Below are 27,094 nucleotides of genomic sequence, written 5' to 3' on the forward strand. Positions count from 1 at the left end.
CTCCTCACTCACTGTCTCCCCACCCCACCCTTGCCCTCTCCTGTACCCGTCTTCCTCTCTCCCTCACCTGCCCCCTTCTCTGGTTCTCTGACACTGTGCATGCTGTCCACAGGAAGCTGGCTGACGGTCTGTTTCTGCAGTGCTGTGAGGAAATAGCCCAGCTTTACCCCAACATCCAGTACGAGTCAGTTATCATTGACAACTGCTGTATGCAGGTAAACCATCTGTCTCATGAATGCCTGTCCAACAACTCTCACCCCCTCACTCCCTGTTACCCTTCCCCATCTGTGTCCACCAACCCTCACCACCCTGCACCACTGTCGCATGCCGTATGCCCTGTTCCCTGCCCCTTCCCGTCATCCCTTTGTCCTCTCTCACGTACTAACCCTTGACTCCTTCCGTCCCCCACTGTGTGCCTAACCATCACTTCCCGTCCCATGTCATGTACCGCCTCCCCCCACCCCATCCTCACTGTTAGCCCACTGCCTCCCTCCACCCCCCACATTGAGTCTCTGCCCCTCTGGCCCACAGCTGGTGTCTGACCCGTACCAGTTCGACGTGTTAGTGATGCCGAATCTCTATGGAAACATCATCGACAACCTTGCAGCAGGCCTGGTGGGTGGTGCTGGCGTGGTGCCAGGGGAAAGCTTCAGTTCTGAGTATGCCGTTTTCGAAACGGTAAGAGACAGACATCCGGCCTGCCCCCTTCCAGTTGCGTCCTCTACCTCACCCTACCAATTCCTTCTCCGTGTATCCGTCTTCAAAATGGTGAGGGACAGACATCTGTCCTCATCTGCGCCCCTCATAATTTTATAAACACTCAGCTCCAGTGAGAATAAGCTCAGGCTATTCAATCACTGGCAACACACACGAACACAAAATGCTAGAGAAATTCAGCACGTCAAGCCAGTCCTGACGAAGGCTGTCAGCCTGAAATGTCAACTGTTTATTCCTCTCCATTGATGCTTCCTGATTTCCTCCAACATTTTTCTGCGTGTTGCTGAAGATATTCGGCAGAGTCTCTTGTGTTTATGATTTGCTATCCAGTCTCTCCTTACAACATAGAACATAGCTCTATCAACTGCCTATCCTTCTTCAGTCTCAGGAGACACTGCTCCTATCTGTATGTGTGTACATGTAAGTATACTTGCATCCTCTGCCTTGTCACCCCAATTCCCGTCCCCCCGTTTAAACCTTCTAGCAAAACTTACTATAAGGATATTGGTCCCCCTGGGTTCAGGCATAACTCAACCTTTTTGTACTTAAAAGTATTTGGATGGGCAAGGCCTGGTTAGGGATAGTTAACATGACTTTGTGTGTGGCAAGTCATGTGTAACCAATCTCAAAGGTTCATTTTATTATCAACATACACAGCTAGTAGCAATGAAACCAAGAGAGAAAAAGAAAAAGGCAACATGATTATCAACCCCCAGAACCCACCTCCCTGCAAAATAACAAACAAGTAAACAAAGCCGATCAGATCCTTCCTCCCATTCCCACACAAGAAAAACGAACAAAGCTGATCAGGCGCGTCAACCCCCAAATCCTCCCCCCAACAAAAATAACAAGCAAAAAGGGTCAGGCACATTGTATGGAGTTTTCTGAGAAAGGAAATGTTTAAAAGGGACCTGATTTCCATCCCACTGCTCACTCACTCAGATAGGGGTGTGAATACTACTGCTCAGTATAGGCCTTTCAGCCCATGAGTTTGTGGCAACCTTTTAACTTTAAGCTCAATCTAACTCTCCCCTCCTCCGTAGCCTTCCATTTTTCTATCAGCCGTATGCCTTTCTAAGTACAGCCCTCCATTCCAGGGAACATGCTGGCGAATCTCTGCTGCACTCCCTCCTGCAGTGTGATTGCACCAAAACCTGTCTTGTTCAGCAGTAACGGGACTTCCCAGTCAGTTCCCAGTGCCCTTTCCACCACCTACCTCAAAGTTCAGAGTAAATGTATGATCAAAGTACATGTATCTCACCAAATACAACCGAGATTCATTCACAGTAAGTACAAGAATCTCAGTGAAAAACTGTGCACAAGATGGACAAGTGTGTAAAATACAACAAATTGTGCAAAAACAACAAGAATAAATAAATAAATGTGATAAATATCGAGAACATGAGATGAAGAGTCCTTGAAAGTGAGTCCATAGGTTGCAGTGGCGGGGCAAATGAATTTGAGTGAATTTATCCCCTCTGTTTCAGGGCCCTGATAGTTGAGGGGTAATAACTTTTCCTGACTCTGGTGGTGTGAGTCCTGAGGCTCCTGTACCACCTGCCTGGCAGCAGTGAGAAGTGAGCATGTCCTGGGTGCTGGGGGTCCCTGAGTACGGATGCTGCTTTCCTGATGTGCTCGGTGTTGGGGGTGGAATGTCTACCCGCGATGGACCTGTGGGTACGGGGTTGTGAGCCTACCTGAGGGGAGGTATCCGCCTGTTCGTCCACTAACAAAGTGTCTGGTTTCAGGGAGCTCGCCACCCATTCTCTCAGGCCATGGGCCGGAACATCGCTAACCCCACCGCCATGTTACTGAGCGCCGCCAACATGCTGAAACACCTGAAGTAAGTGACTCCTCTGGGTACCGACTGCCGCGTTGGGCTGACCCCGCTGGGTACTGGCTGTAGCCTCAGGGGCACAGTACCTGTACGCACAGGCACACAGTATCAGATAGAATCACCTTTATTATATGTTGTGAAATTCAGGAGAAAAAAATCATCAATTACACACAAAGTTTCCACAATTAGAACAAAAATAAATCCATTGCAGTGCCAGGTGCTCACAGTGTTGCTGTACGGAGGTAGTGATTAGGGTTGTGCTGGTTGGTTCAAGAACTGAGTGGTTGAAGTAACTGTTCATGAACCTGGTGGTGTGGGACTTCAGGCTTCTGTACCTCCTGCCCGGTGGTAGCTGAGAAGATGCTAGGGATCATTGGATGTTACCTTCTTCGACCCTAAGGCATAGGAGCAGAATTAGGCCATTTGACCCATTGAGTCATTCCCCCTCACCAGAAACAGGGCAATTTACATTCGTCAGGAAGTGGGAGGAAACAGGAGCACCCATGGGAAACCCGCAAATTAGCCAGAGAAAGTGGCTTACCTGAGGACTGGGAGAAATTCAGAGTTCAGCAGAGGAGGTCAAAGGGCTTAATTAGGAAGGGGAAAAAAGATTATGAGAGAAAACTGGCGGGGAACATAAAAACGGACTGTAAAAGCTTTTATAGATATGTAAAAAGGAAAAGACTGGTAAAGACAAATGTAGGTCCCCTGCAGACAGAAACAGGTGAATTGATTATGGGGAGCAAGGACATGGCAGACCAATTGAATAATTACTTTGGTTCTGTCTTCACTAAGGAGGACATAAATAATCTTCCAGAAATAGTAGGGGACAGAGGGTCCAGTGAGATGGAGGAACTGAGTGAAATACATGTTAGTAGGGAAGTGGTGTTAGGTAAATTGAAGGGATTGAAGGCAGATAAATCCCCAGGGCCAGATGGTCTGCATCCTAGAGTGCTTAAGGAAGTAGCCCAAGAAATAGTGGATGCATTAGTGATAATTTTTCAAAACTCGTTAGATTCTGGACTAGTTCCTGAGGATTGGAGGGTGGCTAATGTAACCCCACTTTTTAAAAAAGGAGGGAGAGAGAAACCGGGGAATTATAGACCTTGAACACCAGGCCGGGTCTTTATGTGCTGCTGTTGTGACTCCCGTCTCCCCTTCCCCCACCACCACTCCGCAGCCCCGTCTTCCTCAGATCCCACCGTCAGCTCCTGGGCCCTCAGAGGCTCCATCTTTCTCTCACCCCAACCCTCCCCTCTCCATTGACACCCCCAGCCTCCCCTCTCCCCCCTCTGATCCCAGCTCTCATCCGTGCCGGGTCTTTACCATCCCCTCCGACCTTCAACTGTCGGAGGCAGAACGCTCTGTTCTCAGTAAGGGCCTCACGTTTGTCCCCCTTCGCCCACACCTCAGCGAGTTCCGTGTTCGCCACGATGCGGAACTTTTCTTCCGCCGTCTCCGTCTCCGAGCCTACTTCTTCGGCAAGGACTCTTCCACCCCCACCGATGACCCCTTCTCCCGTCTTCAACCCTCCTCTTCTCCATGGACACCCCGCTCTGGTCTTCTGCCTGCTCTGGATCTCTTTATTGCTAACTGCCGACGGGACATCAACCGTCTCGACTTCACCGCACCTTGTCCCCATTCCAACCTCACTCCTTCGGAACGCTCTGCTCTCGACTCCCTCCGCACTAATCCTAACATTATTATTAAACCCGCTGATAAAGGGGGTGCTGTTGTAGTCTGGCGTACTGACCTCTACCTTGCCGAGGCACAGCGACAACTCGCAGATACCTCCTCTTATTTACCCCTCGATCGTGACCCCACTAAGGAGCACCAGGCCATTGTCTCCCACACTATCAACGACTTTATCCGCTCAGGGGATCTCCCATCCACTGCTACCAACCTTATAGTTCCCACACCCCGCACTTCCCGTTTCTACCTCCTACCCAAGATCCACAAACCTGCCTGTCCTGGCCGACCTATTGTCTCAGCTTGCTCCTGCCCCACCGAACTCGTTTCTGCATACCTCGACACTGTTTTATCACCCCTTGTTCAATCCCTTCCGACCTATGTTCGTGACACTTCTCACGCTCTTAAACTTTTCGATGATTTTAAGTTCCCTGGCCCCCACCGCTTTATTATCACCATGGATGTCCAGTCCTTATATACTTCCATCCCCCATCAGGAAGGTCTCAAAGCTCTACGCTTCTTTTTGGATTCCAGACCTAATCAGTTCCCCTCTACCACCACTCTGCTCCGTCTAGCGGAATTAGTCCTTACTCTTAATAATTTCTCCTTTTGCTCCTCCCATTTCCTCCAAACTAAAGGTGTAGCTATGGGCACCCGTATGGGTCCTAGCTATGCCTGCCTTTTTGTTGGGTTTGTGGAACAATCTATGTTCCATGCCTATTCTGGTATCAGTCCCCCACTTTTCCTTCGCTACATCGACGACTGCATTGGCGCTGCTTCCTGCACGCATGCAGAACTCGTTGACTTTATTAACTTTGCCTCCAACTTTCACCCTGCCCTCAAGTTTACCTGGTCCATTTCCGACACCTCCCTCCCCTTTCTAGATCTTTCTGTCTCTGTCTCTGGAGACAGCTTATCCACTGATGTCTACTATAAGCCTACTGACTCTCACAGCTATCTGGACTATTCCTCTTCTCACCCTGTCTCTTGCAAAAACGCCATCCCCTTCTCGCAATTCCTCCGTCTCCGCCGCATCTGCTCTCAGGATGAGGCTTTTCATTCTAGGACGAGGGAGATGTCTTCATTTTTTAAAGAAAGGGGCTTCCCTTCCTCCATTATCAACTCTGCTCTTAAACGCATCTCCCCCATTTCACGTACATCTGCTCTCACTCCATCCTCCCACCACCCCACTAGGAATAGGGTTCCCCTGGTCCTCACCTACCACCCCACCAGCCTCCGGGTCCAACATATTATTCTCCGTAACTTCCGCCACCTCCAACAGGATCCCACCACTAAGCACATCTTTCCCTCCCCCCCCTCTCTCTGCATTCCGCAGGGATCGCTCCCTACACAACTCCCTTGTCCATTCGTCCCCCCCATCCCTCCCCACTGATCTCCCTCCTGGCACTTATCCGTGTAAGTGGAACAAGTGCTACACATGCCCTTACACTTCCTCCCTTACCACCATTCAGGGTCCCAAACAGTCCTTCCAGGTGAGGCATCACTTCACCTGTGAGTCGACTGGGGTGATATACTGCGTCCGGTGCTCCCGATGTGGCCTTTTATATATTGGTGAGACCCGACGCAGACTGGGAGACCGCTTTGCTGAACATCTACGCTCTGTCCGCCAGAGAAAGCAGGATCTCCCAGTGACCACACATTTTAATTCCACATCCCATTCCCATTCTGACATGTCTATCCATGGCCTCCTCTACTGTAAAGATGAAGCCACACTCAGGTTGGAGGAACAACACCTTATATTCCGTCTGGGTAGCCTCCAACCTGATGGCATGAACATTGACTTCTCTAACTTCCGCTAGGCCCCACCTCCCCCTCGTACCCCATCTGTTACTCATTTTTATGTACACATTCTTTCTCTCACTCTCCTTTTTCTCCCTCTGTCCCTCTGAATATACCTCTTGCCCATCCTCTGGGTCACCCCCCCCCCCCATCTTTCTTCCCGGACCTCCTGTCCCATGATCCTCTCGTATCCCCTTTTGCCTATCACCTGTCCAGCTCTCGGCTCTATCCCTCCCCCTCCTGTCTTCTCCTATCATTTTGCATCTCCCCCTCCCCCTCCAGCTTTCAAATCCCTTACTCACTCTTCCTTCAGTTAGTCCTGACGAAGGGTCTCGGCCTGAAACGTCGACTGCGCCTCTTCCTATAGATGCTGCTTGGCCTGCTGCATTCACCAGCAACTTTGATGTGTGTTGCTTGAATTTCCAGCATCTGCAGAATTCCTGTTGTTTGAATTATAGACCGGTTAGCCTAACGTTGGTGGTGGGGAAACTGCTGGAGTCAGTTATCAAGGATGTGATAACAGCACATTTGGAAAGCGGTGAAATGATCGGACAAAGTCAGCATGGATTTGTGAAAGGAAAATCATGTCTGACGAATCTCATAGAATTTTTTGAGGATGTAACTAGTAGAGTGGATAGGGGAGAACCAGTGGATGTGGTATATTTGGATTTTCAAAAGGCTTTTGACAAGGTCCCACACAGGAGATTAGTGTGCAAACTTAAAGCACACGGTATTGGGGGTAAGGTACTGGTGTGGGTGGAGAATTGGTTAGCAGACAGGAAGCAAAGAGTGGGAATAAACGGGACCTTTTCAGAATGGCAGGCGGTGACTAGTGGGGTACCGCAAGACTCAGTGCTGGGACCCCAGTTGTTTACAATATATATTAATGACTTGGATGAGGGAATTAAATGCAGCATCTCCAAGTTTGCGGATGACACGAAGCTGGGTGCAGTGTTAGCAGTGAGGAGGATGCAGGGTGACTTGGATGGGTTGGGTGAGTGGGCAAACTCATGGCAGATGCAATTTAATGTGGATAAATGTGAAGTTATCCACTTTGGTGGCAAAAATAGGAAAACAGATTATTATCTGAATGGTGGCCGATTAGGAAAAGGGGAGGTGCAACGAGACCTGGGTGTCATTATACACCAGTCATTGAAAGTGGGCATGCAGGTACAGCAGGCGGTGAAAAAGGCGAATGGTATGCTGGCATTTATAGCGAGAGGATTCGAGTACAGGAGCAGGGAGGTACTACTGTAGTTGTACAAGGCCTTGGTGAGACCACACCTGGAGTATTGTGTGCAGTTTTGGTCCCCTAATCTGAGGAAAGACATCTTTGCCATAGAGGGAGTACAAAGAAGGTTCACCAGATTGATTCCTGGGATGGCAGGACTTTAATATGAAGAAAGACTGGATGAACTGGGCTTGTACTCGTTGGAATTTAGAAGATTGAGGGGGGATCTGATTGAAACGTATAAGATCCTAAAGGGATTGGACAGGCTAGATGCAGGAAGATTGTTCCCGATGTTGGGGAAGTCCAGAACGAGGGGTCACAGTTTGAGGATAGAGGGGAAGCCTTTTAGGACCGAGATTAGGAAAAACTTCTTCACACAGAGAGTGGTGAATCTGTGGAATTCTCTGCCACAGGAAACAGTTGACGCCGGTTCATTGGCTATATTTAAGAGGGAGTTAGATATGGCCCTTGTGGCTACGGCGATCAGGGGGTATGGAGGGAAGGCTGGGGCGGGTTCTGAGTTGGATGATCAGCCATGATCATAATAAATGGCGGTGCAGGCTCGAAGGGCCGAATGGCCTACTCCTGCACCTATTTTCTATGTTTCTATGTCACATGCAGAACTCTACAGACAGTGCTGGATGTCTGAGGCTGAGCATTTCCGTACTGCGGTGTGATTTCTGGAGGGAGGGGTGGGGCTGTTCCACTCTGCCCGAGGTGGGTGGTCTGACAGGATGTGCGTGGCAGTGTTAGTCTGACCTCTCGTCCTGTTGCAGCCTGGATTTCCACTCCAACCTGGTCGCCGAGGCCGTGAAGAAGGTGATCAAACAGGGCAAGGTAGGTGAGACTGGGGGCCGATAGGGGGAGGTGTCCTGCCCTTGGACAGAGCTTGAGGGGCGGGGGGTGTACCACGGCCTATGTCTCAGGGGAGGTCTTGACCACTAAAGTTGTGGCCTGTGTGTGTGGTGTCAGACCCTGAGAGACAGGTGAGGCTGGGTGGTCGATTCTCTATTCCCTACAACTCATTTGAGGTTGGGAATCAGAGCTGAGCCACAGACTTGGTGACCTGGATGACTGGTGTCGCAGAACCTGGAGTCAGGCCTGAGCCTGTGGTGGGACCTGAATGCCTGTTTCTGGATGTATCTTCTTGTTAAGCCCAACAGCAACTCACCAGGGTCCTCTGTCTTGGGCCAGTCTTTCAGACCCATCCTTCCTCTCCCAGTGATGAGGTCCCTGTAATTCCTGTTGCCGTTTCTTTAACACTGGCTTGCCAGCCCCATGCAAAACCTCCTCCTTTTGCAGCCGGGCTTTAGACCGTCTGTGGCACAACTGGAATGCGAGTGTGGACCTCGGGATTTGTACCACAGTGGCTGTGTAACCCCACTCCTCATTTGCCCACCATCCTTAGGGCTGGCAGAGTCGCAGGGAGACAGGAAGCAGATGCTGGAAATCCAGAGGAACCCATAGAGAGTTGTGGCCTGGAGAAGCTGGGGTTAAATTTTAATGGATTTAGATTAGAGATCTGGCATGGTAACAGACCGTTCTGACCCAGTGAGCCCGTGTACTAATCCGCATGCCTTTATACTGAGAGAGGAAACCCATGCTGTCACGGGGAGAATGTGCTGACACCGGTGGGACGTGAAACCGGTTGCTGATGCTGTAAGGCGTTACTCTAGCCATGCCAGCCCAATCTGAATGATGGTGAGTGTGTGTACACAGGGTCCAGGGCTGACAAGACTGTTGTTAATTTTCCAATTTCTTTCGTTTCCACTCATTTTCTTTTACTTTCGTCTCTCCCGTGGGTCTTTCTTCCCCGGATCAGGTGCGGACCCGGGACATGGGCGGTTACAGCACCACCAGTGACTTCCTGAAGAACGTCATCGAGAGCCTGTACCCTCCTCGCCTTCGCTAGTGCTGTGCCACACCGTCAGGGCAGGGGCTGCCCGCCTTCTCGAGCCCCACCTCAGTTCCTCTGGGGGTGGCCCAGGGGCCATGTTAAACATCCCACTGGGTGCTGGCCATTTTGGATTAGAGATGGGGGCATCGAAGAGGGAAGACATGTGGTGCCTGCATGACCACTTCCTCCTACTAATTGCGCCCCAGAGCCAGGACCCAGCAGACTAGCCCTCCTTCTGGGAATGCAAACGCAAAATGCTGCTGGTGCCGGAGGCGTGTTGACAATAACCACCTCCCTCCGGTCAGACCTGATCTCCTTTGTCCTTTTTTAACAAATTAAACAGAATCATAAGACTGAGATTATTTGAAGGGATGGTGGTGTGATCACTGAACTCAAGTATGATCCCTAAGGGAATGTCTATTGGTGGGTCCTCAGGCGGCTGTGTCTTTCGATCAGCCTCTCCTTTCGCGGCTGTTTTACAGCAGATTGGTCCCTCTTGCAGATTTCCTCCACGTCCATCTGTTGAGATCTTTTTGAGTTTTTAGATGAAGGGAGGCATCTAAAAACCACTGGTGTGGTATGAGAAAGAGTCCAATCAATGGACCATCTGTTACACTCTCTGAAAAATCCTGACTCTTGCATGGAGATGGAAAATTTAATTGGGCTGCAGCTCCAGCATGAACTGACAATCCAGGGTGTGTTTAGTGTGGAGGGAGCAGGGAAAATGTGTCCTATCCTGTGACGTTCTGTCAAAGGAAGGTCTATCTAAGTGTGGAGACCAACACCGATCATAGAACAGTACAGGCCCTTCGGCCCACAATATTGTGCCAACCCTTAAACCTTGCCTCCCATATAACCCCCCCACCTTAAATTTCTCCATATACCTGTCTAGTAGTCTCTTAAACTTCACTAGTGTATCTGCCTCCACCACTGACTCAGGCAGTGCATTCCACGCACCAACCACTCTCTGAGTAAAAAAACCTTCCTCTAATATCCCCCTTGAACTTCCCACCCCTTACCTTAAAGCCATGTCCTCTTGTATTGAGCAGTGGTGCCCTGGGGAAGAGGCGCTGGCTATCCACTCTATCTATTCCTCTTAATATCTTGTATACCTCTATCATGTCTCCTCTCATCCTCCTTCTCTCCAAAGAGTAAAGCCCTAGCTCCCTTAATCTCATACTCTCTAGACCAGGCAGCATCCTGGTAAATCTCCTCTGTACCCTTTCCAATGCTTCCACATCCTTCCTATAGTGAGGCGACAGAACTGGACACAGTGCTCCAAGTGTGGCCTCACCAGTTTTATAGAGCTGCAAACAACAGGAATTCTGCAGATGCTGGAAATTCAAGCAACACACATCAAAGTTGCTGGTGAACGCAGCAGGCCAGGCAGCATCTGTAGGAAGAGGTACAGTCGATGTTTCAGGCCGAGACCCTTCGTCACGACTAACTGAAGGAAGAGTAAGAGATTTGAAAGTGGGAGGGGGAGGGGGAGATCTGAAATGATAGGAGAAGACAGGAGGGGGAGGGATGGAGCCAAGAGCTGGACAGGTGATTGGCAAAAGGGATAGGAGAGGATCATGGGACAGGAGGCCCAGGGAGAAAGACGGCGGGGGGGGGAAACAGAGGATGGGCAAGGGGTATAGTCAGAGAGACAGAGGGGGAGAAAGGAGAGAGAGAGAAAGAATGTGTGTAGAAAGAGAGTGAGAGAAAGCTGCATCATTACCTCGTGACTCTTAAACTCTATCCCTTCACTTATGAAAGCTAACATTCCATAAGCTTTCTTAACTACCCAGTCTACCTGTGAGGCCACTTTCAGGGATCTGTGGACATGTATCCCCAGATCCCTCTGCTCCTCCATGGAGCAAAGTGGTCAGTACCCGATGTAAATAATAAACTGAAGAGATTCTGAAGGTAACACACACAAGATACTGGAGGAACTCAGCAGGCCAGGCAGCACCTATAGGGAAAAGGTATAACCAAAAGTTTCAGACCAAGAAATCACTCATCTTTTTTTCCCCCCCAAGTCATGTTGAAGGGTCTCGGGCTGAAATGTTGGCATAGAAGATGTCTGGCCTACTGAGTTCCTCCGGCATTGTGTGTTTGTTTTTATAGTATCTGCAGGTTTTCTCGTTTGAGATTCTGCAGTTGATGGAAATCCAAAGTAACACACAGAATGCTGGAGGAACTCAGCAGGCCAGACAGTATTTAGGGAAATGGGAAAACTGATGTTTTAGGAGGACGACGAGACCTTTTATCAGGACTGGAAAGGAAGGAGGGTGACAAAAATGTGGGGGGAGGGGAAGGAGGACAAGCGGGGAGGAAAGAGGCCAGAGTGGGGAATAGGAGACAGAAGGGGGAGGGCAAAAAAGTTAAGCGGTCAGAAAAAGCAAATGTTCATGCCATCAGGTTAGATGGTACTTAGACAGAATGAAGTGTTGCTCTTCCATCTCCTAGGAGTGTCCCCAGTGCGCAGGAAGAAGTCGTCCTCGATGAGAAGGATTAATGGGTCTTTGGGGCAAGGAATTGGTTTTTTTCTACAAAGTCAGACAGTATGTTTATAAACGGTGCGTGCAAAGCTTCCTTGCTCCATTGGCAACAGGTATTGGGAATGTGGGATGAAAGGAAGACTTATCTGTGGCCCTCATTAAAGCAGCTTTGCTTATAAGACTTAGGAGAATTGGGCTATTTCTGTCATGGCTGATTTATTATCCCTCTCAACCCCTCCCTCCCCCCCTAACATTTGATGCTGACTGATTAAATGAAACTATGTCTGCATCTCCAGTGATGGTAGTCAGTCAGCATGAGCACCTATGCATAACTGCCTTAAGGGTAAACGTTGGAGTTGTGGATGAACCAGAATGGGAAAGGTGGGTCTATTAAGCTTTCTGTGACCAGTGCTGCTGTAACCCTCACTGATAGCAGACTGTTAACAGCCTTCAACATAGATTCTCTTTCCCAGGTCCGGACTGCCGACATGGGCGGATACTCAACCTCAGCAGAATTCACAGCAGCTGTGATCACCAACCTTGGCACCTGAACACAGAGGAGCTGAGACCACCAGACTCTCAAGCCTACCCATTAGTTTTAGTGCTGCCCGGTCCACACATCTGTGGTGTTATTAAATTGAATTAATCATACTGGTGTATGTGTGAATTTTGTTAATCTGTAGTAGCAAAGTTCCCTTTTTAAACTCCTTATTCTCACCATAGGATTCGGGGAACATTCTGGGAATGGCTTGGGAGTTCAGAAGAATGAGGGAGATTTCATTGTAACCCATCAAATATTAAAAGACCTTGAGGGTGTGCGTGTTTCTTATAGTTGAATCTATGTACCCTTGGAACAGAGATGAATTTTAAACTGCAGGTGGTGAATCTACATGATTTGTTCTCAGAGAGCATTGGGTGTGAGTATATTTAAAGCAAAGACCGATAGATTTTTGAACATCATCCAGTAACCTTCAATGCCCAAGTTTGCAGACATTTTTATTAACACTGAGTACTTATCGATCATGAGTGGGAAATTATTTTACAGCATTTAAAAGCAAATATATTAACTATCAATAAAGTACAGAATATACACAATTTACCAATGTGCAATAATGTATGATATTGTACTGTGTGTGTTCTCCTGTTGTAGAGATGAATTGTTGAATATACTCACTACATTTGGTAGGAAAGGTTTTCTGCAACAATCCTTGTGACAGCAGAGTTAAATGAGTCTGTTCGAAAGGGTGCTCCACTACTGGACAATCAGGAATATCCTTTCCGTGGCCTACTTGACCACTCCCCCACTAGCTCGAGTCCATGTTTTAGACAAGCAACACAGCTTTCCATACCTGCTGCCTGGCCCACTCAGTTCCTCCAGGATCTGCAGATTGTGTCCTGTTTGGTTTTTAGCCAAGGACTGATCCAGCCTTCTGGCATCACCAGCACCACTCCCCCAAAGTAAAGCCGCAGAGGCAGCTGTACATGCTGCAAAAGATCTCCAGCATCCCCTTCTTGTGGACAGCCTTGGTGTAGTCAAGTCTGGTGTCCAGGTACTCTTCCACCAACACAATCACTTCTCCCAAAATGTCCTCTTCATCCTAAAATCTCCCTGGTTTTGGCCAAATTCAGCAGTGATTTCCCCCCAACCACTGCAGGAGACTCTGATGTTTACTAAAAGTCCAAGATGAAGAGTGTGAACAGAAATGCAGACAGGTCAGTCCCATCCCTTCCTCCATCTCAGACAGAACTACCCAGCTGTACAAACTGGGGTCTATCTGTCAGCTAGTCAGTAATTCAGCTTCTCACATAGTGGCTGGATTGTATTTAAGGTGCAAGAAATCAAAAAAATGTGATTCTCAATGCCACCAGCATCATCCAGGTGAGAGTGAGTCCACTCTCACAGAAGGTTGGTAGGCAAAATGTCAAGGGTTTAATGAAGATCTCACCTGTAGCTCTAGGCAAGTCAGGACCAGCCTCTCCAACACCGTGAGGGCAATTTGTCTGTAGTCATTTAAGTTCAGGTGGCATCTCCTTGGGTACAGACACCAAGCACAAAGTCATTCATAGCACTGGTATCTTATCCTGACTCAAGACTTGTAAAGGTGCTGCAAAATACCAGACCGCTGGCTCGCAGACCTTCAGTACCCTGGGGCTGATGCTGTCTGGTCCAGCAGCATTAGACTGGCAAAGAATGTAGATTAGTTGTGGGTGGAGAAATAACCTGGTGTCAACTGTGAAATGAAACCACACTAGGGCCTTGCCCTTCAGTGGAGATGTGCAGAGGTTCATAGCTCCCAGAACATGGCTACACAGGTGGGTAGGGTGATTAATATGCAAGACATCATTCAAAAGTCAGCAAGTTCTGTTGCAAAACCCTATAAAACTTATTAAGCCACATTTGGAATATTGCATGCAGTTCTGGATACCAGAGGGCATGCATTTAAGATGAGTGGGGAAAATTATAGATGTGAGAAGCAAGGTTTTAAATAACATGGTGGGTGCCTGGGGCAGTGGCAGGTGGTAGTGGTAGACATTTAGATCAGCACATGAATGGGAGGAAATAGGAAATGAAAGGATACAGACATTACGTAGGCAGAGATTAGTTGGCATTTGATTACTAAATTGGTTTAGTACAACACTAGGCAAAACAGCCCATTCAAGTGCCGCACTGGTCTATGTTTGTGTAGGAGAAGGGTTGTCTGTAGCAGCACAAGTGAACTATTAAAGCATTGTTCTGAACACTCCAGGAGTATTGCAGTTCCAGACATCCACTTGCAAAGACTGGCATTGAGGGGATGTAACCCATGTCTACTCCAGAATTATCTCAATAGACATAAAAAAAAAATCCAAGTATTACCAGTGGGAAGGAGTAGTGGCAATTACCATTCATTCCCAGTTATCACAGGGCTTCCCTCCAATGCAATATTCCACTGTCAGCCTTCAGTAGCGTCCTGATCCACCCAGGTACCCTGTGGCTGTATACAACTTACACCAGTGAACTCAGTCTGAAAGAGTTTGGAGTTTTATTGTCTTTACATATTTACAAGGCAGACGAGTCTGCAACCCACTCTCTCCAGAGGCCAAATACATGACTGCTGTAATCTGAGTGGCACCTGCGAGCTGACAGCAGTGACAAGGGAGCTGCCAGACACTGGTGAAGGAAGAGGCTCAGCAGTGGGTCTTCCTCACCAAGGGGACCAGGTCCACAAAGACCAAACCCACCGGGACAACTTCACAGGTCAGGTGGCTCCAGCAACCAAAGGTCACAGGGGAGAGGCTTCCTCCCCACCTTTGTGTTTCTTCTTCTTTTTCTTTTTACTGTCCAGTACCGGGATCTCTGGTGTCTCAGCCTCGAGAGGCTGGCGATGCTTCTTTTTCTTGGCTGGAGTCTCCTGCACCCCATTTGCCACACTGTCCACTGTTGGTTCTTCCTCAACCTGCATCTCCACCTTCTTTTTCTTTTTCTTCTTCTTCACCAGCTCTGTGTCTCCAACCTGCAGGAAGACCCAAGAGTGTTCGAGTTAGAAGACAGGCAGCTCGTGCTCTCCGTTTTAACCCTCTACTCAGTCAGATCCTTACCTCATTCTCTATTTTAACCCTCTTCTCAGGCGGCTCCTGGTCCTCCTCAGCCAGCTCCCTCTCCGCTGCTGCAGCTTCCAGTGCTCGTTTCTCCCTCTTCTTCCTCCTTTTCTCTTTCTTCTCCATTTTACGTTTCAGCTGTGCTGTCACCTCCGCTGCCTGCAAGGAGACAACTGCTGGTGAGTTCTGCTGTGGCAGGGAGGGCCAGGTAACACACACCAGCAGCCCTGCTGGAATCACCAAACCAAACAGACCCAATTGGATCAGCCTCATTAAATCAGTCTTTTCCCTCCAGTGTTAGTCAGGTGGGTAATGTCACATCACCTCCATCAGATCTGCCCAGGACGAGGCACACTAAACACACAGCTTGCTCTGACACCCACCTCAGCAGCAGCCTCCTTCATGACATCGATATTCTTGCGAGGAGCCTCTCCCGTCTCATAGAACGCCAGCCGCTCTTCAACCTGGTCTCGTAGCTTGTCTCCAAACACGTTAGTGGGGACCTCTGTGGAAGGTTGGACAAGGAATGTGTGATGGACTAACACCGGGAACCGAAGGAACCCCACACAGCACACCACTCTGCTCAGAAGGTAGCTGTCAACATTCACAGCAGTGAGATGCTGTTGACGAAAAATAGAGCATCACTGCAGCTGCCTGGAGTGGAGCAGCAGACACCTCCCCACACCCACTCACCTGAGAAGCAGTCAATTCTGGAAGCAATCGTACATTTGTTAGCCAAGTAACGCGAGATGCGGCCCTTGTTTTTAGCAGCTGCTCTGCCGATGAAGGTGGAGTGGAAGATCAGACCGTACTTGGGAGTGTTGCTCCTCGTCTTCAGGGCCCTGCAGTCCGCAAAAATGGAAGCAAAGGTTAAAACACGACTCCATTCACCACAAGGACCGGAACCCTCTGCCATACCAATGAGCAATTATTCCAACAAGCAGGCAGCACAATAGGTGAGCTGCTGAGACCCACATCTGGTCCTGAGCCTAGGTAGTTGACAGCTCTCCCAGGGCTTCCAGCTTCCCATGAACAAGAAGCATTTGATGGCTCTGGGCCTGATGCTGTTTTGGGGGGGGGGGGGGGAGAGAAGAGAGAATAATCTCATCAAAATCCATTATTGAAAGGAGCAGAGCAGATGTGGAGGCGATTTTTTCCTGTAGTGGCAGAGTCAGGACCAATGGGCATAGCCTCAGAACACAGGCGCTGCCTTAGAACAGATGAGGAATTTTTTTAGCCAGAGGGTAGTTAGTCTGAAATTCACTGCCATTAACAGTTGTAGAGATCAAGTCACTGGCCATCAAAGGTTACAGGGAGACAGGAGAATGCGGTTGAGGACAACAAATCAGCCATGATGAAATGGGCTGATTCGCCTAATTTTGCTCCCAAGTCCAAAAGCATGGACAGTTTAGTTACTGTCTGAAGACTAGTGGGAGGTAGTAAATGGGCATGACAAGAGTGGCTGGGGTGATGGCAGATGCAGAAAGATTAGATACTCAGACAGGCACATGAATGTGAAGGAAATGTAAGTATATGGCTTGTTTGATCACTAATTTAACTGCTTCAGCACACTGTGCTGTACTGGTCTATGTTGTAATGGGTTACAGGGAACTGGTACTGACTAAATACCCCAAGAGTCAGCTGCACTATTCAGCCCATTGAGTATGTCATGGGAGAACACAGAGGACCACCACTTTAAAGATAACAATTAGAACAAGACTGGAGGAACATGACAGAAAGACAAAATACCTGCCAAACCCCTGAACAGACATGCACACTGCACCATAATGAAGCAAAGTGGTGGCTGCTCAGAGCCTGGGGTCTGGTATCACACACACTGCGGACAGTGCATCAACAAGGACTCCCAGTCTGCTGCCATCATCACAGCCACCCTGCAGTTGTACCTGAACAGAGCTTTCTCTGCTCCCAGGATCTGTACTGTCGAGGCCGGGTACTTGGCCAGATTAGTCAGGCTGCCTGCGTGCGAGATCAGACGAGCTCCAACCTGCAGGGAGAAAACCACAACTTAAACTGCAAGCAAATACCAGAATCAGCTTTGTTCTTTTTATCAATTAATCTCCCTTAATTTTTGTCTGACGCCATCCATTTTAATTCCTTGCTCTTTCTTTTTCTAGTTTAGAATTTATTTTCTGAGATTCAGCACCCTTCCCGTCCTTGCCACCAGGAAGTCACGTGACTTACTGAACAAAAGAGCAGATTGTCTGCCCAGAAACTCACTCCCCAGGAATACAGTGCTAGCACATTAGCATACGTTCTCCCCATATATAGAGTAAGAGTTGTCGTGGCCACAGATGGCACAGTGATTAGATTACCTTTATTTGTCACGTGTACATCAAAACACAGTGAATGCACTGCGACAGACTACACGTGACAAATAAAGGTAATCTAATCACTGTGCCATCTGTGGCCACGACAACACTTACACTAAGTGAATCTGGGAATCTTCCCGCTCCATGACCAGGTGCTCTCTAACCTGCTGGAGGCCTGACAGGAATATCCCAGCAGAGGCAAGCATATTCTGAGCACTAAGCTGCCGGGAGACAAACACCAGACACTTACCACCTCTCCAATGAGCGTGGCCAGGTTCGGTGCCACCTGGTTCATCTTGGAACGCAGATATTCCTGGAGAGTTTTCCTGTATTCGGCAAGAGAGACCACTCTGTTCGAGAAGCTCTCGATGTTAATGAGATCAATGGGAGAGATATCCATTCCTGCAACAGGAGAGTAATTATTGACAGACATCTTGGAACCAGAACAAACCCAAGCTGTGCAACTACTGAAGTATAGGTAAATGCTTTAAATTAATGCCCCATGTTGAAAACATTAGGCCCCCTCCAGCACACGTGGTCGTGGTCACGTCAGGCAGTATATAGGAACATGCCGTTTGGCCCAACTGGTCTGTGCCATTCCCAGCCAAGCAGGTCCGAATTGCCAATGTTTAGCCCATATCCCTCTACGCTTGTCCTATCCATAACCAAGCTGAACTGAATTGAAGCTGAAGGCACCTCATATTGTGGAGTTACCCAGCACCCTATCATGGGGCAGAGGGGAACGACTAACCCAGGAGCAAATAACTAGCTGCTCCACAAATGGCAGAGCGTTGCCTTTAGATTATCCCTTCTCCAGACCCCACCCCACAGTCTAGAGCCCATCACCCACTTACCCATGGAGCTGCGCGATGCATCCAGGATGGCCTGGGCCTTGGCACTATCCATCACAATCTCCTCCAGCGCCGGCAGACTCTCCTCGGTAAGCTCCTTCCTGTTTCCGATCAGCTTTGCCAGCCGGCAGTAGGTGTAGTTTTCACCCACAATCTTGATGAGCTCTGGGAAATGGTAGCCATACCACTCTCTGCAAGGATGAGAGAATGTCAGGATATAGCAGAGCAGGCAATCCCCGTCCTCAATGTGCAGCACAGCCTGTCAAAGCCAGCAATCTGTGTCTCCCTGACAACAATCCAGCCCAGGCCACAGGAAGAGCCGGACTGGGGTGTAACAGGGATCTTGCTCTGCCTCCCCTTCCTGTACAGGTTCTCCAAACGAGAGCAGAGCCTGTGGTAAGCTTGGGGAGATCCAGTACCTCAAAAGCTCCTGGTCACTCACCCCTACCTTCTCCCATGGGTGCCGGTAATTCAATACACATCCAACGATCAGGGCGGATGGATAGCACTGTATTACATCAAACACCAGAGGACACACGCTTAACATTCGGGGGGGTGGGAGGAGATCATGTTGGGCAAGTTTAAAGGCAATCTTTCTTTTTTGTTCCAAAGAGAAAAGCTTGGGCTCGCTCAACCTTTCAAAACATGCTCTCTAGTGCAGTCAGCACCCTGAAAAATCTCCTGAACTCCCAACAGCTTCCACATCCTTCCTACAATGAGATTCTAAAATACGCTAATTATTGGCCAAGCCTGCGGGTACCTGACCCTCATAGAGAATTGCTGAATTACCTGACCCTCATGGAAAAAGTGTTTATGTCCTTGTCCAGCTGGTCCAACAGGCTGATGGACTGAATGATCATATTATCAACCCGATTGACATTGAACTTGACCTTGGCGCGCGAGTAGCTGTGGCCCAACCCCAACTGGGCCTTGGCAGCGGAGAGTGCAGTCAGGCCCTGGATCAGGGAATGGAAATGCAGGCGGACACCTAGACCAAAACAGCGGAGAACCAGTGAATCAGGAGAGGTTAACACACCAACAGAAGACACCTCACAACACCAACCAGGCAACAGGGAGACACTCTCACCCCATTATCTAATGGCCTAACAGATTGGCATTATGCACTCAGGGCGGCAAGAACAGGCAGATAGAGTAAGCACAGTACACACCCTTCAGCCCAAGATCTTGTACTAATCATTAAACTTACTGCAAGATCAATCTCTTCACTCCCACACAGCCTCTATTTTTCTATCCATGTGCCTTTCCAAGTCTCTAATCATCTCTAATGTATTTGCCTCTACCATCACCCCTGGCAGGGCATTCCAGATACTCTGCTATCACCCTATCTGCTCCTCTAATCACATTAAAATTATGCCCCATTACATCCTGCTGTCTACTATGCCTCTTATCTTGTTTCATCAGGTGACTCACCACGAAGTATCTCGGCCACCACCCCTCCTGCTTGGCACTGGATGCCAAGCTCTTCCTGGATGGCCGCTCCCAGCTTCTGATCGCCCACGCCAAGCATCACCTTCCTTTTCTTGCTGGAAGCCGGCATGTTGGTCTCCAACAGCAGCCTCATGTCCTCATGAACGATACCTGGGAGGGAGCAAGTTGCAGTTTGAGAGGAGCGGAGCTGGAGCAGGGGAGGGAGACGCGTTGCTCGCTGCAGTGCTCAGTCTCACTGGTTCACTTCACTGGAAGTCAGTGGATTGACAGATTTGATTAATGAGTCATCATCGCACTGAGGAATGCCCAATGCCAGTCCCCACAAACTCTCCACCCCAGACCAAGCAGAGAAAGCAACTCAGCCAGCCAGGAAAAGTCACTGCAAACTGAGAGCTGTCGCAACCAATTACCAGCCAAACAAACTGTACTCCTACATCCCTCCTCACCCAGCTTGCTGCTAGTCACACTACAGCTGAACTCGATACTTGGAATATTATCAAGACAAAATACTGGAGTAACTGAGCAGGCCAGGCAGCATCTATAGAAAAGTTGTCAACATTTCCGGCTGAGACCCTTCAGCAGAACTAGAGAAAAAGATGGGTGGAGGGGGCAGGGAGAAACACAAGGTGATGGGTGAAACCTGAAGGGTTCACCAAGTTGATTTGTGAAAGAGACACAAGGCTGGAGAAGGGGGAGTCTGATAGGAGAGGACAGAAGGCATGGAAGAAAGAGGGGTGGGGCACCAGAGGCAGGTGATGGGCAGGCAGACAAGGGGAGAGGGAATGGTTAAGGTTGGGGTTGGGAACTACCAAAAGTTTGAGAAATCGATGTTCAGGCCATTGTGTGGCCTGACAATGATGGATGGACATATCAGAAGGGGAATAGGAAGTGGAATTAAAATGGGTGTCCACCCGGAGATCCTGCTTTTATTGGGCAGACAGAGTGTAGGTGCTCAGCGAAGCAGTCTCATCAATATACAGAGGCCACGCTGGGAGCAGAGTGTATGACCAACAGACTCGCAGGTGAATTGTTGCCTCACTTGGAAAGACTGGGGCCCTGAATGGTAGTGAGGGAGGAGACGACGTAGGGGCAGGTGTAGCATTTGTTCCACATGTAAGGATAAGTGCCAGGGGAGATCAGTGGGGAGGGATGAATAGACAAGGGTGTCCCTTAGGGAGTGATCCCTATGGAAAGCAGGTGGTGTGTGTGTGTGTGGGGGGGGGGGAGGGAGAAGAGATGTACAACATAAAGTGCTTTGATTCTCAACATCTGCAGGTTTTTTTTATTTGTGACATTAAGTATTATGTTTATTCTGCTCAGGATGAGAATAACACTGAGTGAGCTAGATGTACAAGTGCACTACTTCTTTTCCATAGAAGCTACCTGACCTACCGAGTCCCTCCGGAATTTTGTGTTGCATGGATTGCCACAACACCCACACCCTGGGAATAAATTAGAAGCCTGGATATCAAACTCTTGACATGTTGGGAGGTCTGTTCACATGGGAGCAACGGGGACTTGTTTGCTGTTGTGCTCTGCTGAACATGGTGTGGTGGGCATGTCATGTTGGCGTGGTGACACCTGCCGGCTACATCCCTGGGTGGATTGGCTGTTGATGTACATGCCAGGGGATATAAGCACATGTTGGAGATAGTGAGCAGCTCACTCACTGGAGTTAACCCATTACCCCATTTGAAACACTCACCTTCAGAAACAGCATTGATGTTCTCCAGGGCACTCTGCGCAGATTTAAACGGCGAGAACGCCACCAGTTTAACAATGTTGTTGAACTTTCCAATGGACACAATGCTCTCCTCCACCTGTCAGGCAGAAACTACATGATAGGTACACCATGGTCATAGAAACAGAAAACCTACAGCACAATACAGACACTTCAGCCCACAAAGCTGTGCCAAACATGTCCACACGTCTTTACCTAGGCTTATACATAGCCCTCTATTTTTCTAAGCTCCATGTACCTATCCAGCAGTCTCTTAAAAGACTATCGTATCTGCCTCCACCACTGCTGCCGGCAGCCCATTCCATGCACTCACCACTCTCTGCATAGAAAGAACTTACCCCGACATCTCTTCAGTACCTACTTCCAAGCATTAAAACTATGCCATCTCGTGCTAGCCATTTCACCCCTGGGAAAAAGCCTCTATCCACACGATCAATGCCTCTCATTATCTTATACACCTCTATCAGGTCACCTCTCATCCTCCGTCGCTCCAAGGAGAAAAAGCCAAGTTCACTCAACCTGTTTTCACAAGGCATGCTCCCCAATCCAGGCAACATCCTTGTAAATCAAATCTCCTCTGCACCCTTCCTATGGCTTCCACATCCTTCCGGTAGTGAGGTGACCATGTTCAAAGAGCATCTTGTGCTCAATAATTCAGAAATAAAATCCAACATTAGCTCATTCCCACACAGATCCCATGAGCCAAAATGTGACCCCAACCCAGTGAAATCTAAAGTTTAAAGTAAACTTATTTTTATAGTATGTAATTAAAATACAAAAAAACAGAATCAATGAAGAAGCACACACAAGATAGACATTTTCGTCACTTTTTCAGTAATTTTATGCTTTTGCATTTCTGCCTCCAAATTTCACGACATATAAATCTGTAACTAAGTCGGATTTATGTTTTAAGCATCAAAAACCGGACTGCAATGTCAATATTGAACACAGCAGTCTGACGCCGCAAGCCTAAAATGGACGTAAACAAAATATAACGGGTATAGCACGTATAAAGGGGATGAAAGTTCAGCAAGAGCATGAAGCTGAGACATAAAGGAATTTAGTAAGCGGGTAAGTATGTACGTGACGAGAACATCCGCCAAGTTTGGCGGCACGTCCGGACGAGAAACGAAAGGGTCAGGAAGAATTCAGCGTGCGTACTGCGGGAGAGGGCGGCCTGTAGTCCAGGCCCCACACGTGGTGGCTGCGGCCCTGGTGGGGGGGGGGGAGGGGAGAGATGCCAACAGGCCGGCCGATCGATAACGATATCCTCACCTGAGGCAGCAGCAGGCCGATCTCCTCCACCTCCTTCACCGCTAGCAGCGCGTAGCCGGCGGCGTGCTCGAACAACACATGCAGCAGCACCTGCAGGGTGGCAGAAACAGCGTCAGGGGGCGGCCACGCACTCGACCCCGGAGACCCCAGCTGGCCACGCCGCTCCTCACTTCCCCCACCCCTCGCCACAGCCCGAGGCCTAACCCGGCCCGCGCTCCCCTCTCCCATGCCCGACTCCCTCACGGCGCCATGACCCAGGCCTGCTCACCATGACGCCGCCGCCACCCTCGACAACCTCCCGCTCCGACTGAGGCTCGGCGCCGCGTGACGCAGCATCTTATACCGGCCCACCTCGTAGCAAAGCGGGCTCTGACTGGCTGCCCAACGCAGGCTAATTAGCATAGAGGAGGCGGCTGAGCGGGACTTTCAAACGCCGCGCTCTGGATGGATCCCGCGCAACCGGGTGGAGGCGGGGTGGCGCCTGAAGACAGACCGGTAGTTCAGCTATATCTGACAGGCAGATATTATGCGTTCTTATATATCTAAACAGATGGTCCAAAACATCCAGTAGTTAGTGTTCAGGTGTAATTTTATAGAACATAGTTGTGCCGACCCTCAAACCCTCCCTCCCTTAAATTCCTCCATATACCTGTCTAGTAGTCTCTTAAACTTCACTAGTGTATCTGCCTCCACCACTGACTCAGGCAGTGCATTCCACGCACCAACCACTCTCTGAGTAAAAAAACCTTCCTCTAATATCCCCCTTGAACTTCCCACCCCTTACCTTAAAGCCATGTCCTCTTGTATTGAGCAGTGGTGCCCTGGGGAAGAGGCGCTGGCTATCCACTCTATCTATTCCTCTTAATATCTTGTATACCTCTATCATGTCTCCTCTCATCCTCCTTCTCTCCAAAGAGTAAAGCCCTAGCTGCCTTAATCTCTGATCATAATGCATAATGATCATATAAGACCTTCTTTTGCAAAAAGGCAAAAACACAATATTTGAGGCAGCATCCTGAACCTGTCATTGAAGCAGTAGTGGCTGGAAAACCCATGGGAGTCAGAAGTCAGGAAAAGAGTGTGAGGCTTTCATTCGGCAATATCCATCTAACAGGGCAGTATGTTTAAAAATTTAAAAGATTCAAAATTAGTTTTATGGTATTTGTCAAATGTACATTGAAACATACGGTGAAATGCATTGTTTCTATCAAATCAAATTGGCAAAGATTGTAAACAACAGGAATTCTGCAGATGCTGGAAATTCAAGCAACACACATCAAAGTTGCTGGTGAACGCAGCAGGCCAAGCAGCATCTATAGGAAGAGGCGCAGTCGACGTTTCAGGCCGAGACGTGGACGAAGGGTCTCGGCCTGAAACGTTGACTGCGCCTCTTCCTATAGATGCTGCTTGGCCTGCTGCATTCACCAGCAACTTTGATGTGTGTTGCTTGGCAAAGATTGTGCTGGGCAGCCCGCAAGCGTTGCCACCCCCCCCCCCCAGGCGCCGGGATAACTTGCCCATAACAACAAACCATGCATTTTTGGAATGTGGAAAGAAACCCACACCATCACGGGGAGAACATACAATCTCCTTACAGAACTCCGATGTTACAGCTGTCACTGTAATAGCATTATATTAACTGTACTGCCCCCTCCCAGAAAGGTAATAACTATTAACACCATAAAATGAAAGAGGCATGCAAACATTGACCTTAAGGAAGTTTCTCTCACAGCTGACCATAAATTGATTGAGTTAAAGTGCTAGTGATCTATGAAAAACCTCCAGATCCTGAAGGAAGCTTTAAGTATAAAAGAAGATGGGCTGAAATTTGGGGAAGCCAGTAATGTTGGCAAATCCACAAATTCACTTTATTTCCTACAGCTTAGCACATCAGTGAAATTAGCAATACAGTAAAGAGGGGCAAACTGTAAAATATGGCATTGATCACAATAAGCTGGCTGTACTGACCCTACAGTTTAATAGCTACCTTGATCTTAACTTGTAGAGCAGTCAGATAAGGGTATGAATCTATAGTTGAGACTACAGAACATTGTAGATCTGTGTGACAACTACCTTAGTTAACTGCCGTCTACAGCAGGGTTTCACAACTTTTTTTATGCCATGGAATCTTACCATTAATCGAGGGGTCCATGGACCCTAGGACTCTACAGAAATGTGGATACTTGCAGTGCTCAAGGTAGGACTACAGGTTCTGTCGGGTAAGGTCTTCGGCTACCACCTTTTAAATGCTTCCTCCCTTAAATTTTGTGTAAGTCTTGATTTCTCTACCAGTTGAAATCCCATTCTGTTTTACTGCTACATCAGTGAAAGCATCACATATACATAAGAGCTTCCAAATTATGAAATTCCATTGAAGCTCATTATAAACACCTAAAGTGACTCAGTGTACTTTAGAATGACTCACAGCTTCCAGAGTGCCCTGCAGCAGAATCCATATGTGGCAAGTGACAATATGAGTATCCTTTTAAATAACACAGTTGGAGAGCCATCATTATTCTTAAAATCTTGTTGGCTTGTGAGTGACCAATGACAGTTCAGTTTGGAAGAACATCATTAAATTTCACCTAGCAACACTAGAAAAACAGTATCATTTTATGCTATTGTGACATTATTAAATACAGGTCCAATGCCAGAAACAACTCATCCATACATGCACACCTCATGTTGGAGAGGTTTTCTGCAGCGAACCAAAATCGACGAATAGTCATTTGCACACTTCACTTCATGCATTACATTTTCATGACCCTGAAATAAACAATGCTGTTTTAAATGATGTGTTACTAAACAATTGTTCAAGATCAATTCATGGATAATTCATGGTGAAAGAGTTGAGAAGCACTTCACTATCTATTCCAGACAAGTTCTTGTAGCTAGATTATGTTCAAAGTTTCAGCTGACTAGTAAGAAAAGACTTGAGGTGGTTGCTATCTTCTTAGCCTTAGAGTTGGGCAAAGAAGTACGCCCTGATTATGTACTGAGGTGTTCTGATTCATTCTCAGTCTTGACATCTATTAAAACAGGTATTTTAAATTGTAGCAACACACACAAAATACTGGAGGAACTCAGCAGACCAGGCAGCATCTATGGAAAAGTGTGAACAGTCGGCATTTCAGGCCGAGACCCTTCTTCAGGATTTCAAACTGTAGGCCAGATATTCTTCCTGAGAGGGTCTAGGCGTGTGTAGACATTTCATAACAGGTCCTGCCCATGTTGGGGTTGAATGAAAGGTGGCAGACATTCTAGCCAAGCAATCACTTACTATTAGGGATTCCAATGCAGTGGTGTCTTTGCCAAAGGGGGAGATGATAATTAAAAAGCCCATTCAATCTCTGTGGCAGCAAAGTTGGGACAATGAAAAGGAAGGACAGAATTTATATAAAACTGAGAGGGTGGTGGGACCTCAACCGGAGATGGGTACAAGAGGGGCGATGAAGTTATACTTGCACGTTTGTGTATTGGACATAACAGGTTGAATCAACCTTGTTCAGAATTAATATACATGATACGGACATTTGTAGGGAGTGCACTTGTGTAGAAATGGTGCAACGTACATTGTTTGAACGCAGGTCCTCCAAGGAGCAGAGGAACCATCTAATTCTGAAATTGAGATCTTTGGGACAGATCCGGTTTAACAGGAAAATTTTGTTAGAGTATCACTGCCATCGGAATGTATATAAGTACATATCTGACTATCTTATTGTAGGCCCATCAAGTCTGCTCTGCCATTCAATCATGGGTTGATCTAATTCTTCCAGTCATCCCCACTCCCCTGCCTTCTCCCCATACCTTTTGATGCCCTGGCTAATCAAGAACCTATCTATCTCTGCCTTAAATACACCCAATGACTTGGTCTCCACGGCCACTCATGGCAACAAATTCCACAGATCTACCACCCTCTGACTAAAGTAATTTCTCCGTATCTCTGTTCTAAATGGACGTCCTTCAACCCTGAAGTTGTGCCCTCTTGTCCTAGACTCCCCTACCATGGGAAATAACTTTGTCATATCTAATCTGTTCAGGCCTTTTAACATTTGGAATGTTTCGATGAGATCCCCCTTCATTCTCCTGAACTCCAGGGAATACAGCCCAAGAGCTGCCAGACGTTCCTCACCTGGTAACCCTTTCATTGCAGGAATCATTCTTGTGAATCTTCTCTGAACCCTTTCCAATGTCAGTGTATCCTTTCTAAAA

The 27,094-nt window shown here is 48.2% G+C and overlaps 2 protein-coding genes and 2 non-coding genes across 11 annotated transcripts in view; 1 reads left to right on the forward strand and 3 right to left on the reverse strand.

Moving 5' to 3' along the window:
• The window catches only part of idh3b (isocitrate dehydrogenase (NAD(+)) 3 non-catalytic subunit beta), a 46,820-nt gene extending 34,326 nt beyond the window's left edge, over positions 1 to 12,494 (forward strand). For 3 of the 8 annotated variants that reach the window (XM_063047222.1, XM_063047217.1, XM_063047224.1), the window contains 5 exons: positions 113 to 215; positions 532 to 678; positions 2,466 to 2,560; positions 8,051 to 8,111; positions 9,097 to 10,652. In XM_063047222.1, coding sequence (XP_062903292.1) covers positions 113 to 215; positions 532 to 678; positions 2,466 to 2,560; positions 8,051 to 8,111; positions 9,097 to 9,186 — 496 coding nt within the window. In that variant the 3' untranslated portion in view covers positions 9,187 to 10,652. Of the gene's footprint in view, positions 1 to 112; positions 216 to 531; positions 679 to 2,465; positions 2,561 to 8,050; positions 8,112 to 9,096; positions 10,655 to 12,130 lie in introns of those variants that run through there. The other 5 variants (XM_063047218.1, XM_063047219.1, XM_063047221.1 and 2 more) reach the window with 5 other exon arrangements.
• A 140-nt stretch (positions 12,495 to 12,634) lies between these two features.
• Positions 12,635 to 23,217, reverse strand: nop56 (NOP56 ribonucleoprotein homolog). The gene is made up of 12 exons (XM_063047216.1): positions 23,151 to 23,217; positions 22,883 to 22,972; positions 21,572 to 21,686; positions 19,849 to 20,016; positions 19,207 to 19,405; positions 18,421 to 18,608; positions 17,817 to 17,968; positions 17,141 to 17,241; positions 15,930 to 16,078; positions 15,620 to 15,741; positions 15,237 to 15,395; positions 12,635 to 15,151 (listed from the first exon to the last, which is right to left on the reverse strand). Exons 1-12 carry the CDS (start codon positions 23,151 to 23,153, stop codon positions 14,921 to 14,923), a joined length of 1,677 nt encoding a protein of 558 aa, XP_062903286.1. The 5' UTR covers positions 23,154 to 23,217; the 3' UTR covers positions 12,635 to 14,920.
• LOC134346043 (small nucleolar RNA SNORD57) lies at positions 15,497 to 15,565 on the reverse strand. Its single transcript, XR_010017805.1, has one exon. It is a non-coding gene; the product is annotated as a small nucleolar RNA SNORD57 (small nucleolar RNA).
• Positions 18,694 to 18,830, reverse strand: LOC134346047 (small nucleolar RNA SNORA51). Its single transcript, XR_010017809.1, has one exon. It is a non-coding gene; the product is annotated as a small nucleolar RNA SNORA51 (small nucleolar RNA).
• Positions 23,218 to 27,094: the final 3,877 nt, after the last annotated feature.

Source organism: Mobula hypostoma, chromosome 4, assembly GCF_963921235.1.
Source record: "Mobula hypostoma chromosome 4, sMobHyp1.1, whole genome shotgun sequence".
In the NCBI taxonomy this organism is placed as follows: Eukaryota; Metazoa; Chordata; class Chondrichthyes; order Myliobatiformes; family Myliobatidae; genus Mobula; species Mobula hypostoma.